Here is a 13,012-nt window from a genome sequence, read left to right as displayed (position 1 = left end):
TATAGGAAGACCCTAAGGGAGGAAGCGGTATCGGGGTGGAGGTGAGCAATGCGCATGTGCAGAGTGCAGGGAGTAAGCGAAAGTTGAACCCTGCGGATTCACTACAAGTGGAGAAGTGGACAAAGATCATGTCACACAGGGTCATCCGGGCATTGACCCCAAGGATGGGTGAGGACCGAGCAGGGTTTGTGCTGACAATGAGGGCGCAGTAGCAGCGATGCTGCTGAGTGGGAACCATGTGACCGCCATCAGGCTCGGGAGTCTGCCACCTTGGTGCAGGACGTTCTCGTGCTTTTAACCTCAACTGCCCCGACTTCAGGGCCACGTGACCGGGCAGTCTGTGCGGTCAAGCAGGGTGGCTCCTGAGCCTCTGTTTCTGCCCAGATCCTTGCACTCAGGCAGCCCAGTTCCCTGGACGCTGGTCTCCCCACTTTACTCCTGACACCACCCACAGGCCGCTTCATGATGAAACCACCCAACTCAAGCCAGAGACTGTTGGATAGAACAAGACAGGCAGGGAAGAGCAGGAAAGAAATTTATTGAAGCAAGACGTTGAAACCTTCACATTGTACAGGAAAGATCAGATCATGGTTGAAAAACAGGGAACTCGCATGGAAGATTGTTACATCTCTCTGTTACATTCATTCACTACAATGTTCTGAAATAGAAAAAGAAAGAAAAGAAACATCAGTCCTGAATCCCCTGAAAAAGACATGTTAACACAGACTGTTGTTCACAGCCCAGATGTGGAAGAAACTGCAACCAGCAAAGGGAAGTGGAGGCACCAGGCAGGTAGCCGTGCATGTGGGGAATTCAATAGTCCTGGTCCAGTCTGCACAGACCGTGCGAGTCAGGAGAGAACCATGTCCACACCCCGCAGATAAACCCTGCGTGTCCCCAGAGATGGGCTCGGGTCTACAGTGGAGCGAGGAGGAGGCTCAGGACTTGGGCAAAGCAGCCCGGTGTCCTTTCTCTGAGTCCCAGGAAGGGGACTCCACTTGTAACTAAATGGGGACACAGGGCTGAGGGACCAGGCCAGGGCTAGAGGGGACATGGGCCATTCTTCTTGCAGATGTCCCACCTCCAGGAGTGGGCATTGCCAACATGGCACACGGACTTCCCCACACTGAGAATCCAGCTGGTGAGGACATTTATGAAAAACCTGACTTAATTCCAGGGCGGACATGCTGAGAGACACCTTTACATCTGTGTGATCTCTGCATGAGGACATGATTGAAGTGTTTCAGCTCCACACGGGGCTGCAGAGGACACAGGGAGGGTTGCGGCCCTCTGGCAAGGAAACATCAGGTGAGGTACAGGGGTGGCCTCGGCTCTGTGAGAGCTGGCAGAGGGGAGGGCTGGCTCTCTCCATCTTGTGTGTCTCCTTTTCCTTCCCAGTTTTTTCGTGAGAGTCCCAGGGACTGTGCCACTGAGTGAGGGGCCCGTCCTGCCGGGGGCAACCATCTCTGGCCCTGCCCCATCACACCTGTGGGCCTGGCTGTCCTTCTCCTCAGGACACTGTGGGGAACCTGGTGCCCAGAGAGGTGACCTGAGAAGGACGAACATACCCAGCACTGTGTGCAGCCTTAGTCCAGCTCAGCAGATGTCATGTTTTCATTGACTTGTGTCCAGAGCCTCTCAGTATGATGTGCACAGAGGGGTTGCTGCCTACCCACCTTGGCCAACCCTGAGCAGCACCCTGACCTCCCTCCTGGCTGTGAAGCTGAGATGCAGCTTCTATGCAGAGGGAGAAAGAAATTACCAAAGACTCAATAAACTTCATTCTTTTGTCATCGGGCATTTGATCAATGCAGCCCTTTAACTTTAGCACAGCCTGAAATGCTTTTGTAGGTGCATTATATTTCTCAAGATTGGCACGTTAGTTGCTGGGAGTTTCCCAAAAGAAGCGTGCCAGGTCTGAAACAAGTGGTGAACACACTGCTGCATTTGCTGGAGCAAAAGAAAAAGGAATGCAATTAATTAAGGAAAGTCGCTTTCTCCCATGGCTCCTGACCTTAGAGCTAAACTGGAACCCCTGGGGAATATGGTCACGTCTGATAACTGTGCCAAGGACAATTCAATATCCTGGAAGTAATGACTCGCTCAAGATCCCAGAGCTGGCCGCAGAGCTCTGTCTGGAAAGCAGGTTGACCAATTTCTAGTTTAGATTTATTCTTTGTAAAGTACACCCACCACTTTCCAAGACTCTCCTTCTTTTCTGAAATTCACACTCTAGATTTCAAAATTAAGGTTTCCCTGCCAATACAGTGACACCTTCTTTACTCCTGATATGGGGGGAAAGCAGATGTTAGTAATCAGTCTGTCAATGAGTGGCAGAGTCAGAGCTACTAGAGGTCAGACAGGCATGGCCAACAGTTTTTGCCCCCGGGCAAGATTAGAAAGAAAACTTTTTTCCTGGGCCATACAAAATATTAATATTAAAAAATGTTAAATATAAAAACAAATTATTTAAGTAAACAAAATTTTATTATATAATTTTTTATGAATAAATATAAGTGAAAAAAATTTTAATATACAATATTATTTTAATAAAATGTATTTTAATAAAAATATAATTACATACCGTATAAATATCCAATCTGTATCACAATCAATTGAAACAATATTTAATTAATAGAATGAGCTTGAAGGGGTTATATCTCAAATAAAACAATTATTTCATTTTACAAGCAGCCTGGACATGTATTCAGTCATCAACTGCAGCTATTGTCTGTGCTACAATGCCACTTGATTCAGCACACTTGACTACAAAAATAACGAATTGTTTGACCTTCGGTGCGCACTGGCAAACTCTGCCTAAAAGAATGTGGGTTTCACATCACCGCTAAACTCAAACAGTTCTTATCGAGTACAGACAAGTACAAAAGTTGTAAATCTTTATAGTAAAACTTTTTTTTAAATAAAGAAGTATCACGAATCCATTCGACCAATTATTGGAAGTTAACTATAGATTAGTCACACATGCAATTCTTTTTTGCGATATCATTATCTTCTTAAATATCTTGATTTTCTATAATCAAAGATGATTCTGCTTCTGAGTAGCTGAGATTTTGAAGTAGTGGAGAATATTAAAAATTTAAATGTGGGCCGCATAAACTCATTACGTGGGCAGAATCCGGCCTACATGCTGTATGTTGGCCATGCCTCGGTCAGAGAAAAAAGACTAAATCTGGAGAGGAGTGAGGAAATGTATTGTTAAAAATGTTCCTTTGCAACTAAGTGAAACTATAGGATTATATCATTGAATGAAGACTGCTATAAAAACTTCTGAAAAAAGTACTCTCTGAGTTTCACACATCTGGAATTATGCACATGTCATGATGGCTCTTGTGTCCTGCAATAACATACAGAATTCCTTAGAGAAGGTGGGAGGTGGGAACTGGGGCTTACTACCAACCCCACTGGGATTGTGCTGAGACACAAAGTAACCATGTTCTCTGGTCTAGATTCTCCACACCTCCCCCAAGTCTTTGCAACCAACTGCAGCCCAGAATGTGCCCTACTGGGCTCTGATCTGACCAGATAAGACAGTAGCTATGCAGAGATGATGAGAGAGTCAGAACAGAGGCTGCAGGGCAAAACAGGAGGAGGTTCAGAAAGGCAGATGAAAGAGAACGACTCAAAAGGACTTGGGTCCGTGTCGAGGGGTGAAGACACACCAAAGTATTCTTCGACAAATGCCTAGAACAAACCCAGAAAAGCAGCAGTTGCCGCCTGAACAATGTCACTGGGTCTCCAAATCCTGGCTGGATGCCTAGAGAACGAGCAGCACGTGTCAATAGGCTGAAGGCTGCCGGTTCTCAGAGCCCACGGGAAGATTGATCAATCAGAGCTTCAGACAACACCAGCTCTTCCTGAACTGAGAACTCTGCTAAAGCCCTTTCAAGTGGAACATTCTGTGACTCTGAATCAAGGGGTTCAGAATTCATGGACTCAAGTGGCACCTAAATGACCCTGGCATCCTTGGTCAGTTGTCTCAGTGATTGAGCGCTGGCCTGGCATATGCCTGTCCAAGATTCAATTCATGGTCAGGGCACACAGGAGAAGTGACCATCAGCTTCTCCACCACTCCCTCTCCCCCTTCCCTTTTTCTCCCATCCTGCTGCAGTGGCTTGATTACTTTGTGGTCAGCCACAGGGCTGATGATAGCTTGTTAGTCTAAGACAGTGGTTCTCAACCTTTCCAATGCCATAACCCTGCAATACAGTTCCTCATGTTGCGGTGACCCCAAACCAAAAAATAATTTTGGTGGCTACTTCATAACTGTAATTTTGCTACAGTTAAGATTCAGAATGTAAATACCTGGTATACACTATGTATTCTCATTGCTACAAATCAAACATAATTTGAACATAGTGATTAATCACAAAAACAATATTTAATTATATATTGAGAAATATTTATTACTAATGGACTTCAATAGGAGGCAGATCTTTTACACTGCAGAATCCGCACAGCAGATTCCTCAGTGTGAGGCCTCTTTCAGTCTATTGGGGGTGGTGGATTCCACCTTTGGAATTTTTCTGCTCTAGGAAAAGTTCTAGCATGAAAAAATTAAGCAACATGCTCTATATTTGAGTGGAATCTGCTGCTGCCTCCCATTGACTTGAATAGGAGAGGAAGAAATGTGTCGGAAACTGTCATTTCTCCGCCTCTTATTGAAATCAAAAGGAGGCTGCGGCGGATTGTGTGGTAACCCGAGATTCTCGGGAGCTCTCTTCCACAAAATCCACTGTACTCCCAATGAAATCAATAGGAGGCGGATTCAATGCCGGAAACAGCTGATTTCAGCAGTTTCCTCATTCAGAATATGGGAAAATAGTGGGAGATATGGGAGATAATTATACATTGGGGAACAGTGTGAACTACATCTTATAGTGGTCTCTTATAGTATAAGACCGATGTAGTTCACACTGTGTAAATGTATGGTGCTTTGTGTAAGTGTAAGCTGCTTTGTGTACTGTGTAATGATTACACACAAAGCACCTTACACTTACACAGTATTGTGTGTATGGTGTGTGTACTGTTTTTACATTATTAACCTTTTTTAAACCAGCAGGCTGTCTCGCAGGCTCTCTTGGCTCTCCGCCTCTTGCCTCTCCACCTCCTAGGCTTCTGTCCTCCGACGCTTGCTGCACCCACCCACTGATGACGTCAGCAAGCGCCGGACACACATAATGCGCTGCTATGGAGGAGCAGCCGCGCTGCTATGGACTGTGGAGCATCCCCCCCACCTCCACCCCTGCTTCCCCCGCCCCTTAGCCCCGGACGGATGATGCAATCACATCTGCGCATGACCGCAGGCATTCAGTTTGGAACACATGTCCATAACAGCGTGCGTTCAAGCTGAATAGCGCTGATGCAGACAGTAGCGCGGCTTTTCAGCGGCTAAAGACATCAGAAATATGTATTTTCCGATGGCTGCCAGGGGTCCCCAAACTTTTTACACAGAGGGCCAGTTCACTGTCCCTTAGACCATTGGAGGGTCACCACATACAGTGCTCCTCTCACTGACCACCAATGAAAGAGGTGGCCCTTCCGGAAGTGCGTGGGGGGCCGGATAAATGGCCTCAGGGGGTTGTATGCGGCCCATGGACCATAGTTTGGGGATGCCTGCGCCCTGTTTTTTGGTCATTCAAACCCCGCTAGGGTCGCGACCCACAGGTTGAGAACTGCTGGTCTAAGAGTTAGACTCGAGTACTGAAATTAGCGTGGCTGATTTGAGCATCAGCCCCAGACTCAGATTGCCATGTAGATCTCGGTAGGAACACGTGGAGGAGTCTGTCTCACTATCTCCCCTCCACTCACTTAAAGAGGAAAAAAAAAAGACCCTGGAAAGCAGAACATGTGATGGGACCTTGGGCTGCACTCTGCCACACGGCATCTCCCTGCTCTGTCAAAGCCACTCTGGGCGGCAGCTGCGAAAAGCAAGAACAAGAGGGGACATGGAGAGATTAAGCATTTGTTCAAGGTCACAGACCTGCTGAGTGGCTGAGTCATGACTCACAACCAAGTTCCATTACATCATGCTGCTCTGACACGTAGACCACAGACAGGGATGAGGCTTCCGATGAAGAACCTTTAAAATGAGCCTGCTATGATGTCTGAAAAAGTTCCAGAGCATTGGGATTGATACAATGAGCCCGGCTATAGGGTGCTAGTCCATACGTAGTGGGAAAGGTTTGGATTCTGATCTGCTCACCCCCTCCCCTAATAAGTCACCTAGTAGAGAGAAAGTACTTACCCGGGCTGATGGTACTCACATTAGACATGATACTCACCCTCATGGCAGCAAAAGGCCAGAGTGACCAGCAAGACACACGACACTGGCTTCATGGTGGACTTTGCTTTGAGTTCAGCTCTAGAACACTGAGCAATTAAGAGCTGGACTCAGCAGCCTGCAGAGCTTGAAGTTATTTGTACCCAGTGAGCCCTGTTGATCCTGCCCACAAAGATGTGGCAGGTCACCAGGCCTGTTTTCAAGTCCTCTGTACTAATTAATAAAAGATGCCATCCTTTGATGTGACAGAACCAAATGACCTGGTCAAAATAGACATTGCTAGCACCCCGACTTCTCCTTTACAGCAACACTGAGGTTGGAGTTAGAAATGTATACTCAGTGATTGACAGGAGGCTGCCGGGATGTGGCTCCTTAATTCCAGGCCGTGTCTGGTTGGCTGATCTCTGTCAGCCTGGTGCCGGGCACAGAGACGAGGGTCAGCAAGTACCCCTGGATGTGCAGGACTATGAATTAACAAACTATTCAGGTGGGTTAGGGAGCATCTTTAGTGTGAGATGATGCCTGCTGTGCCAGGGCTCCTTCGGCAGTGGAGGGAGAAAGGTCAGTGGGCTGCTGACAATGGTGAAGAAATCAGAGGTGTTCTATTCCCGAGAGAAACCTGTGACAAGAGGAGGGTTACCTCCCAACTCCTAACTTCTTACTTTATATAACATACTGAAAACCCTCAAGTGACATTTTAAATCAACTCAAGCTGCCTGACCTCTGGTGGTGCAGTGGATAAAGCATCGATTTAGAATGCTGAGGTCACCAGTTCGAAACCCTGGGCTTGGTTGGTCAAAGCACATATGGGAGTTGATGTTTTCTGTTCTTCCCTTTCTCTCTCTCTCTCTCTCTCTCTCTCTCTCTCTCTCTCCCTTTCTGAAAAATGAGGAAGGGAAAAAAACTCAAGCCAACTTCTTCCTCTAATCTAATGTTTCATAAAATATCAAGAGAGATTTCAAATGAAATCCAACACTATACTGTTATACTTGACAATTCCACATGTCAGGAGAAATAGCACCTTCTCAGTCATCAGGGCCCCAGCAGTACAAGTGCCCACAGGGCCCATCCTCTGCCTGTCCCCAGCCATGACCAGATGCTCCATGGAAACACAGGGGAGGCGTGGCCAGTTCTGAGGAAGACATTAGGATACAGTGGGTCACAGAGGAGCATTCTGGAGAGCCACTCAGGAAGGGGACAATTGTGACAGTAGGAAAAGTTAGGAGGACGGGTCCTGAGAGAAGCCTAGGGGAATAGAAGACACCATCAGCCAGGTGGCCTGTAGGGACCGGAGCCCATGTTACCTTGAAACACAGGAGTGCCTGGTGGAGGAGGGGCTTTGTGACTGGGGAGGCAGGAAGGGCTGAGTCGGGAAGGTCCCTATTCTTCTCTGGGAGCCCTGGGGGTGGGTGGTGAGTGGGTGAGACCCAGCTGGACACTGTGCCCCCCGGGCTTTCCTGCTCTGTTTCCCATCTCAGGTCAAGGTCATATGGGGTTTTCACACCCATTAACATGCCTACTTTCCAAAAAAATAGTAACAAGGAGTAAACAAACAGAAAATATTAATAGTGTTGTCAAGGATGCATTTTGGGCATGGATGTAAATTACTGCAGCCACTAAAGAAAAGGTCTGGAGTTCCCTCAAAAAATTAAAACTAGGCCCTGGCTGGTTGGCTCAGAAGTAGAACGTCGGCCTGGCGTGCGGGGGACCCGGGTTCGATTCCCGGCCAGGGCACATAGGAGAACCGCCCATTTGCTTCTCCACCCCCCCCCCTTCCTCTCTGTCTCTCTCTTCCCTTCCCGCAGCCAAGGCTCCATTGAAGCAAAGATGGCCCAGGCGCTGGGGATGGCTCCTTGGCCTCTGCCCCAGGCGCTAGAGTGGCTCTGGCTGCGGCAGAGCGACGCCCCGGAGGGGCAGAGCATCGCCCCCTGGTAGGCAAAGCGTCGCCCCTAGTGGACGTGCCGAGTGGATCCCGGTCGGGCGCATGCAGGAGTCTGTCTGACTGTCTCTCCCCGTTTCCAGCTTCAGAAAAATACAAAAAAAAATTAAAACTAGAATTACAGTGTGATGGGTCAAGTTCAGCTCTGCGTACACGTGCAGGGTCTCCAACACTTACTTGCACACCTATTTTATCACAGCACAATTCACAATAACCAAGAGCTGGAAGAAGCCCACATGTCCATGGATGGATGAGTGGGTAAACAGTCAGAGCACACAGATAATGGGATATTGCCTTTATCCCCACATTAACGTAGAATATTCATCACATGCTACATCAAGGTGAATGTGGGGGACAGTACACTACGTGACATAAGCCAGTCACAAGAAGACATTAATGTGTGATTCTTATAAATGTGGGATCAGAGCAGTCAAATTCATGAAAACAGAAAATAGAATGGTGGTCACAAGGGGTGTGACCAATATAAACCATGACACCATGGCAACCGGAACTCTAGCAACAACAAAAATATACTGAAGGTCACACACTTACTTGAAACGTGTGCACCTTGAAGGATAAAATCATAAAATTTACTCACAGATACAATAAGGGATCTGAAATCACCATGGCCCAACCTCATTCCTGAAGAAACAGTAGAAAAGGGAAAGAAGTCCTGTGTTCTCAGACTCTCTGCAGTTTCAATCCCTCCCCCATCAGAATCCCAACCCGACACTTTTACACTTTGTGTTGATTCTGAGGTGCTGTTTGGCTCTTTCAAATTTAGAACGTGTTCATTTATTGAGTTGTGAGGAACAGTCCAATTTTAGGACCAGACTATCTGGATTTAAGCTGAGCTGTGGAACTTTCTACCTGTATTGCCATCAGCAAGGTCCTGACCATCTCTGCCTGAATTTCACCATCTATAAACAAGGGTGATATCATAGAGTCCATGTTAGGATAAATATATTAATTCAGGGCAATGCTCAGCAATGTATCTGGCAGTAAATGTCAGCTATTACAGTTATGCAACACTATGAAACTATAAGTAGTAAGTCCAACAGAATAAATCTCCTTATCCTTAAGGGCAAATATGAGACTGAATCTCACCGACTCTGCCAGGGAGGGAACTGTTTACCTGGGAGCTAACACCGCCTGCTTCTGAATTGGCTCTGGATCCATCAGGGCTTCTTTTAGGTAAAATAAGATCATTGATTTCCAATCACTTAATGTAGTTTTATGATTGTATTGACATGACTGTTCTCGGGACTTTATTATCCTAACTACTGGATATTGGAACTAAAGGTACGGGAGGGTGTTGGGTGGGGACAGGTGTTCTCCATCCCAAGACACAGGGTCTCTGAATTCCTGTCCTCAGCAGGATGCGCTGCTGACCCATGTCCTCTGGCTGCTGTTGAAATCCCAGGGCTCCTCTAGCTCAGTCTCTAACTGGTCAGCAGGGGGATGGACACATTTCAGACCTCACCCCTGGATCGGGATAACCTCATATAGTTTTACAGTGTATAGATCATCTGGGGACACTGGTTATCATGTCCCACCTCCTCATCATAAACATCTTGGTTCCATTTGTAAAGACCGATGGCTACACAACATCTGCCAGACCCTATATAACACTGACTCTGTGTGGACAACTTTAGTGTCCAAAATAAAAAACGTAAGCAATATTTCGTGGCACTCCCATTTTCCTTACAGAGAGCGGTTTCTCTGTTCTTGCTCTAAGAAAAATAAAAAGGACCTAATTCAGCCATGGCTGTAAGTCCTTAAATGTAATTTTGATCCCTTCTTCACTTTAGGTCTAATATTATTATAATAATAATTTGGAGTGATAGATCACAATGACATTTTTGGACCATAATCCAAAAAAAAATGCTTAATCGATTGACATCACTACCATGATCTTATACTTTCTGCATCTGCACATTCATGTGACAAATGTTTTCAGAATTAAACCCTCAAAGGATAAAATCCATGACTAGACATCCTCATTTTTACACACACACAAGAAAACTAGTATTATCTATGAATGGATTAAATTTTTAAAAAGCCTCATTTAGTTTATTAAGAAAAATTTATCAATAATATTTTACTTCATGCATTTATGAAGTATCTGATTTCAAAGTATGTGTTTGCTCTTTATCCAGAGCTGCAAGATCTCTGATGGTACCCGAGTCACCATGCCCCTCACCTTACAAACTCCATGAGCCATGTTAGTACCTCTTCCCTCACCATTGTGCACTGGTGAGTCATGAAATTTATGCCCTGAGGGTTCGGGGACATGTGTGCGCTGCTGCATTGCTCCTTCCCGCTTCCAGGGACACCTGCCTGCCTCCCCTGGACCCCTGATGGGGCTCTGACCTCCTCCTGCGGGCTGTGAGCTGCAAAGGGAAGCCCTGGGCGGGGAAAGGCCATGGGGCAGCGGAGAGTGTTTCCTTCTCCTTGTGCACTAACTCTTGCCATAATTAATTGTTCTATAAGGTATAAATCTTTCTTTTGTGTTGTAAATAGGTAAAATGATAATTATAATAATAATTAATAATGAAATAAAGTTAGTAATGCTGGGTTTTTGCCGAGATTTCTTACTAGATTCTCATTGTATGCACTGCCTAACTAGTGCATTTTGTAATGCTGAAATCAGTGCAGGAGCCACTGCAGACACGACCTGGAGGTGGAGGACCTTTCTTTCAAGTGCTCATGGACTCCTGCACCGTCCCCCATCGGGGGCACTCCGTGACGCACTGTATCACATGCTCTCCCCACATGGCTGACCCTTCTTCCCAGGAAGCCCAGGAGCGTGTTCATCATAATGCATTTTGCCTCAGAAACACACTTTTAAGTTCAAACTTGAAAATAACATCAAAGTGACAGAAATGTTGCAATGATTTCTATTAGAAAAACACCTGTTCACATTACCCAGACCACCAACTGTTTACATGTTACTTTTTTGCTCTGGTCTGAGGTCTCCAAGGGGTATTCTAGTAAAAAAAAAAAAAAATCTGAGAACCTCAGCTTGTGAGACAAATCATCCAGCAGATATGCGAAGTCTTACTCATCAAATTACAGCCATGATCCCACCCCATCCCAGAGCTCCAGAAAGTTCAAACACAAGTCCTGTGGCAAATTCAGGGCTGAGTATGTTACAAAAATACAACCCAAAAGTGGCTTAAAACCCTCTCAAAATCACAGTGATCTTGCAGGCTGCATTCGAAGGAGCTTGGGGCTCTGCAGACATGACACGGTCCTGGGCCCATGAGATTTCCAGGTGGTGCCCAGTGACTTCCTTCCCCAGTAGTAGAAGACACTGAGCTCAGGGACTCTCCTTCCAGCCTAAGCCCCTTTGCAGCGGGATCGAGGTCAGCAGGCCCAGGGAGGCTCTGTTACAGTGCATGTATTCTACGGGGAGGAAGTTCCATAAAGAATCCCGAGGAGGGATTCTGCCTCTAGCAGTGAGGCCCTGTCCTCACAGCTCCTCCTGACCCGCCCACAGTCGGTAGGTGCCCTGGTCCCTGCTTGAGGCACATGTTCCTCCTTGTAGGTCAGCTTGTCCTGTGAGCAAGAAACTGAGGACAGCAAGTCACAATGCCACTAAAGACCTCCCCAACAGGGAAGTCTGAGTCCTGTGTATACACAGCTGGTATTTACAATGATGAAAATAAGCAGATATTCTACGTGTTGACCCTAGAGCACAAAGGGATCACACTGTGGCCCCAGGACAGGCTGAAGGAAGCCTGTGTATTCTGGAGAAACACCCTGGAAAAAGAGGCCAAAAGGCCTCAGGGCTTGTGAGATGGCCCAGGAATCTGACCAGCTAATTCTCACTTCAGGATCCTCAAGATTACTTACTACTCTTAACTTAATTTCTTGCTCACCAGAAAGAACTTGCTTCTTGAACAAACCATTGTAGTGAAGGGGACAATTACAGTGTTCTGTTCTGTGCAGACATGGGCTTCACTAATCGCTAACCATGTAAGGTGTATATACACGTAGCTTTGGCATCTTCTCCCACTCTCTCTCACTGTGGACCTGCTGCTCTTTGTGTGTAAGACATAAGATCTTACAGGAATATTCTTACCCAGCATTGCCTAGTACACAGATATTGACCAATGGAGGTAAAGTGTTCATTAGCCGACGTGTTTATTATGTTAACTATGTCATCTTTGTCACGTTGCAGGCTATTATCTTTTACCTGTTATTAACTTTTCTATAGGTGAGTAAAATGGCCTCCATGAGGCTGAGAAAGAAATCCAGGCCTCTGTGGATGAAACCAGGTGTGCCACATGGGTCCGCAGGGTCTCAGCCAGGCCGCTTCCCAAGCCCCTGGAGTGTTTACTTCACAGCATCCCAGTCACTGGTCCCACAAGTCCCCTTCCTTTCACCTCTCATCTCCATGCAATCTGGCTTCCACCCCAACTATTATACTGAAAGTCCTGACTTCTTACATATTAATCTTGAAGACACTTTAAGTTTGTATATTATAAGAGATAAAGTCTTGTTTCTTTACCTTCTTGTTTGTTATTAGCGATGTCTGACCAAATGATAAATATTCCTTTAACTACTGAGTTGTAACATCAATGAGGCTTAGATCTCTGATATATATGGATCCATTTTGGAACTCCCTTTTTTGACCTTTAGTAAAGTTGTCTACTTTTAATTCAACTCTAAACTGGATCAGGGAGAATTATATAGTTAGTAAGACACAATATCTGATATGGCCAGTAACCACTCAGTGTTCTTCCTACTGTTCTTGGCCATTTTCA

At 46.1% G+C, this 13,012-nt stretch overlaps 1 protein-coding gene across 1 annotated transcript in view; it reads right to left on the bottom strand.

Annotated features, from left to right (window-relative positions):
- Positions 1-606: 606 nt before the first annotated feature.
- The window catches only part of LOC136320889 (secretoglobin family 1D member 2-like), a 113,995-nt gene continuing 101,589 nt past the window's right edge, over positions 607-13,012 (bottom strand). Inside the window, exon 3 of the mRNA XM_066254032.1 lies at positions 607-658. Coding sequence (XP_066110129.1) covers positions 623-658 — 36 coding nt within the window. The 3' untranslated portion in view covers positions 607-622. The remainder of the gene's footprint in view (positions 659-13,012) is intronic.

The sequence above is a fragment of the Saccopteryx bilineata genome, chromosome 1 (genome assembly GCF_036850765.1).
Source record: "Saccopteryx bilineata isolate mSacBil1 chromosome 1, mSacBil1_pri_phased_curated, whole genome shotgun sequence".
Classification (NCBI taxonomy): domain Eukaryota; kingdom Metazoa; phylum Chordata; class Mammalia; order Chiroptera; family Emballonuridae; genus Saccopteryx; species Saccopteryx bilineata.
The sequence above is the reverse complement of the archived record's forward strand: the minus strand, read 5'-3'. Positions and strand labels throughout refer to the sequence as shown.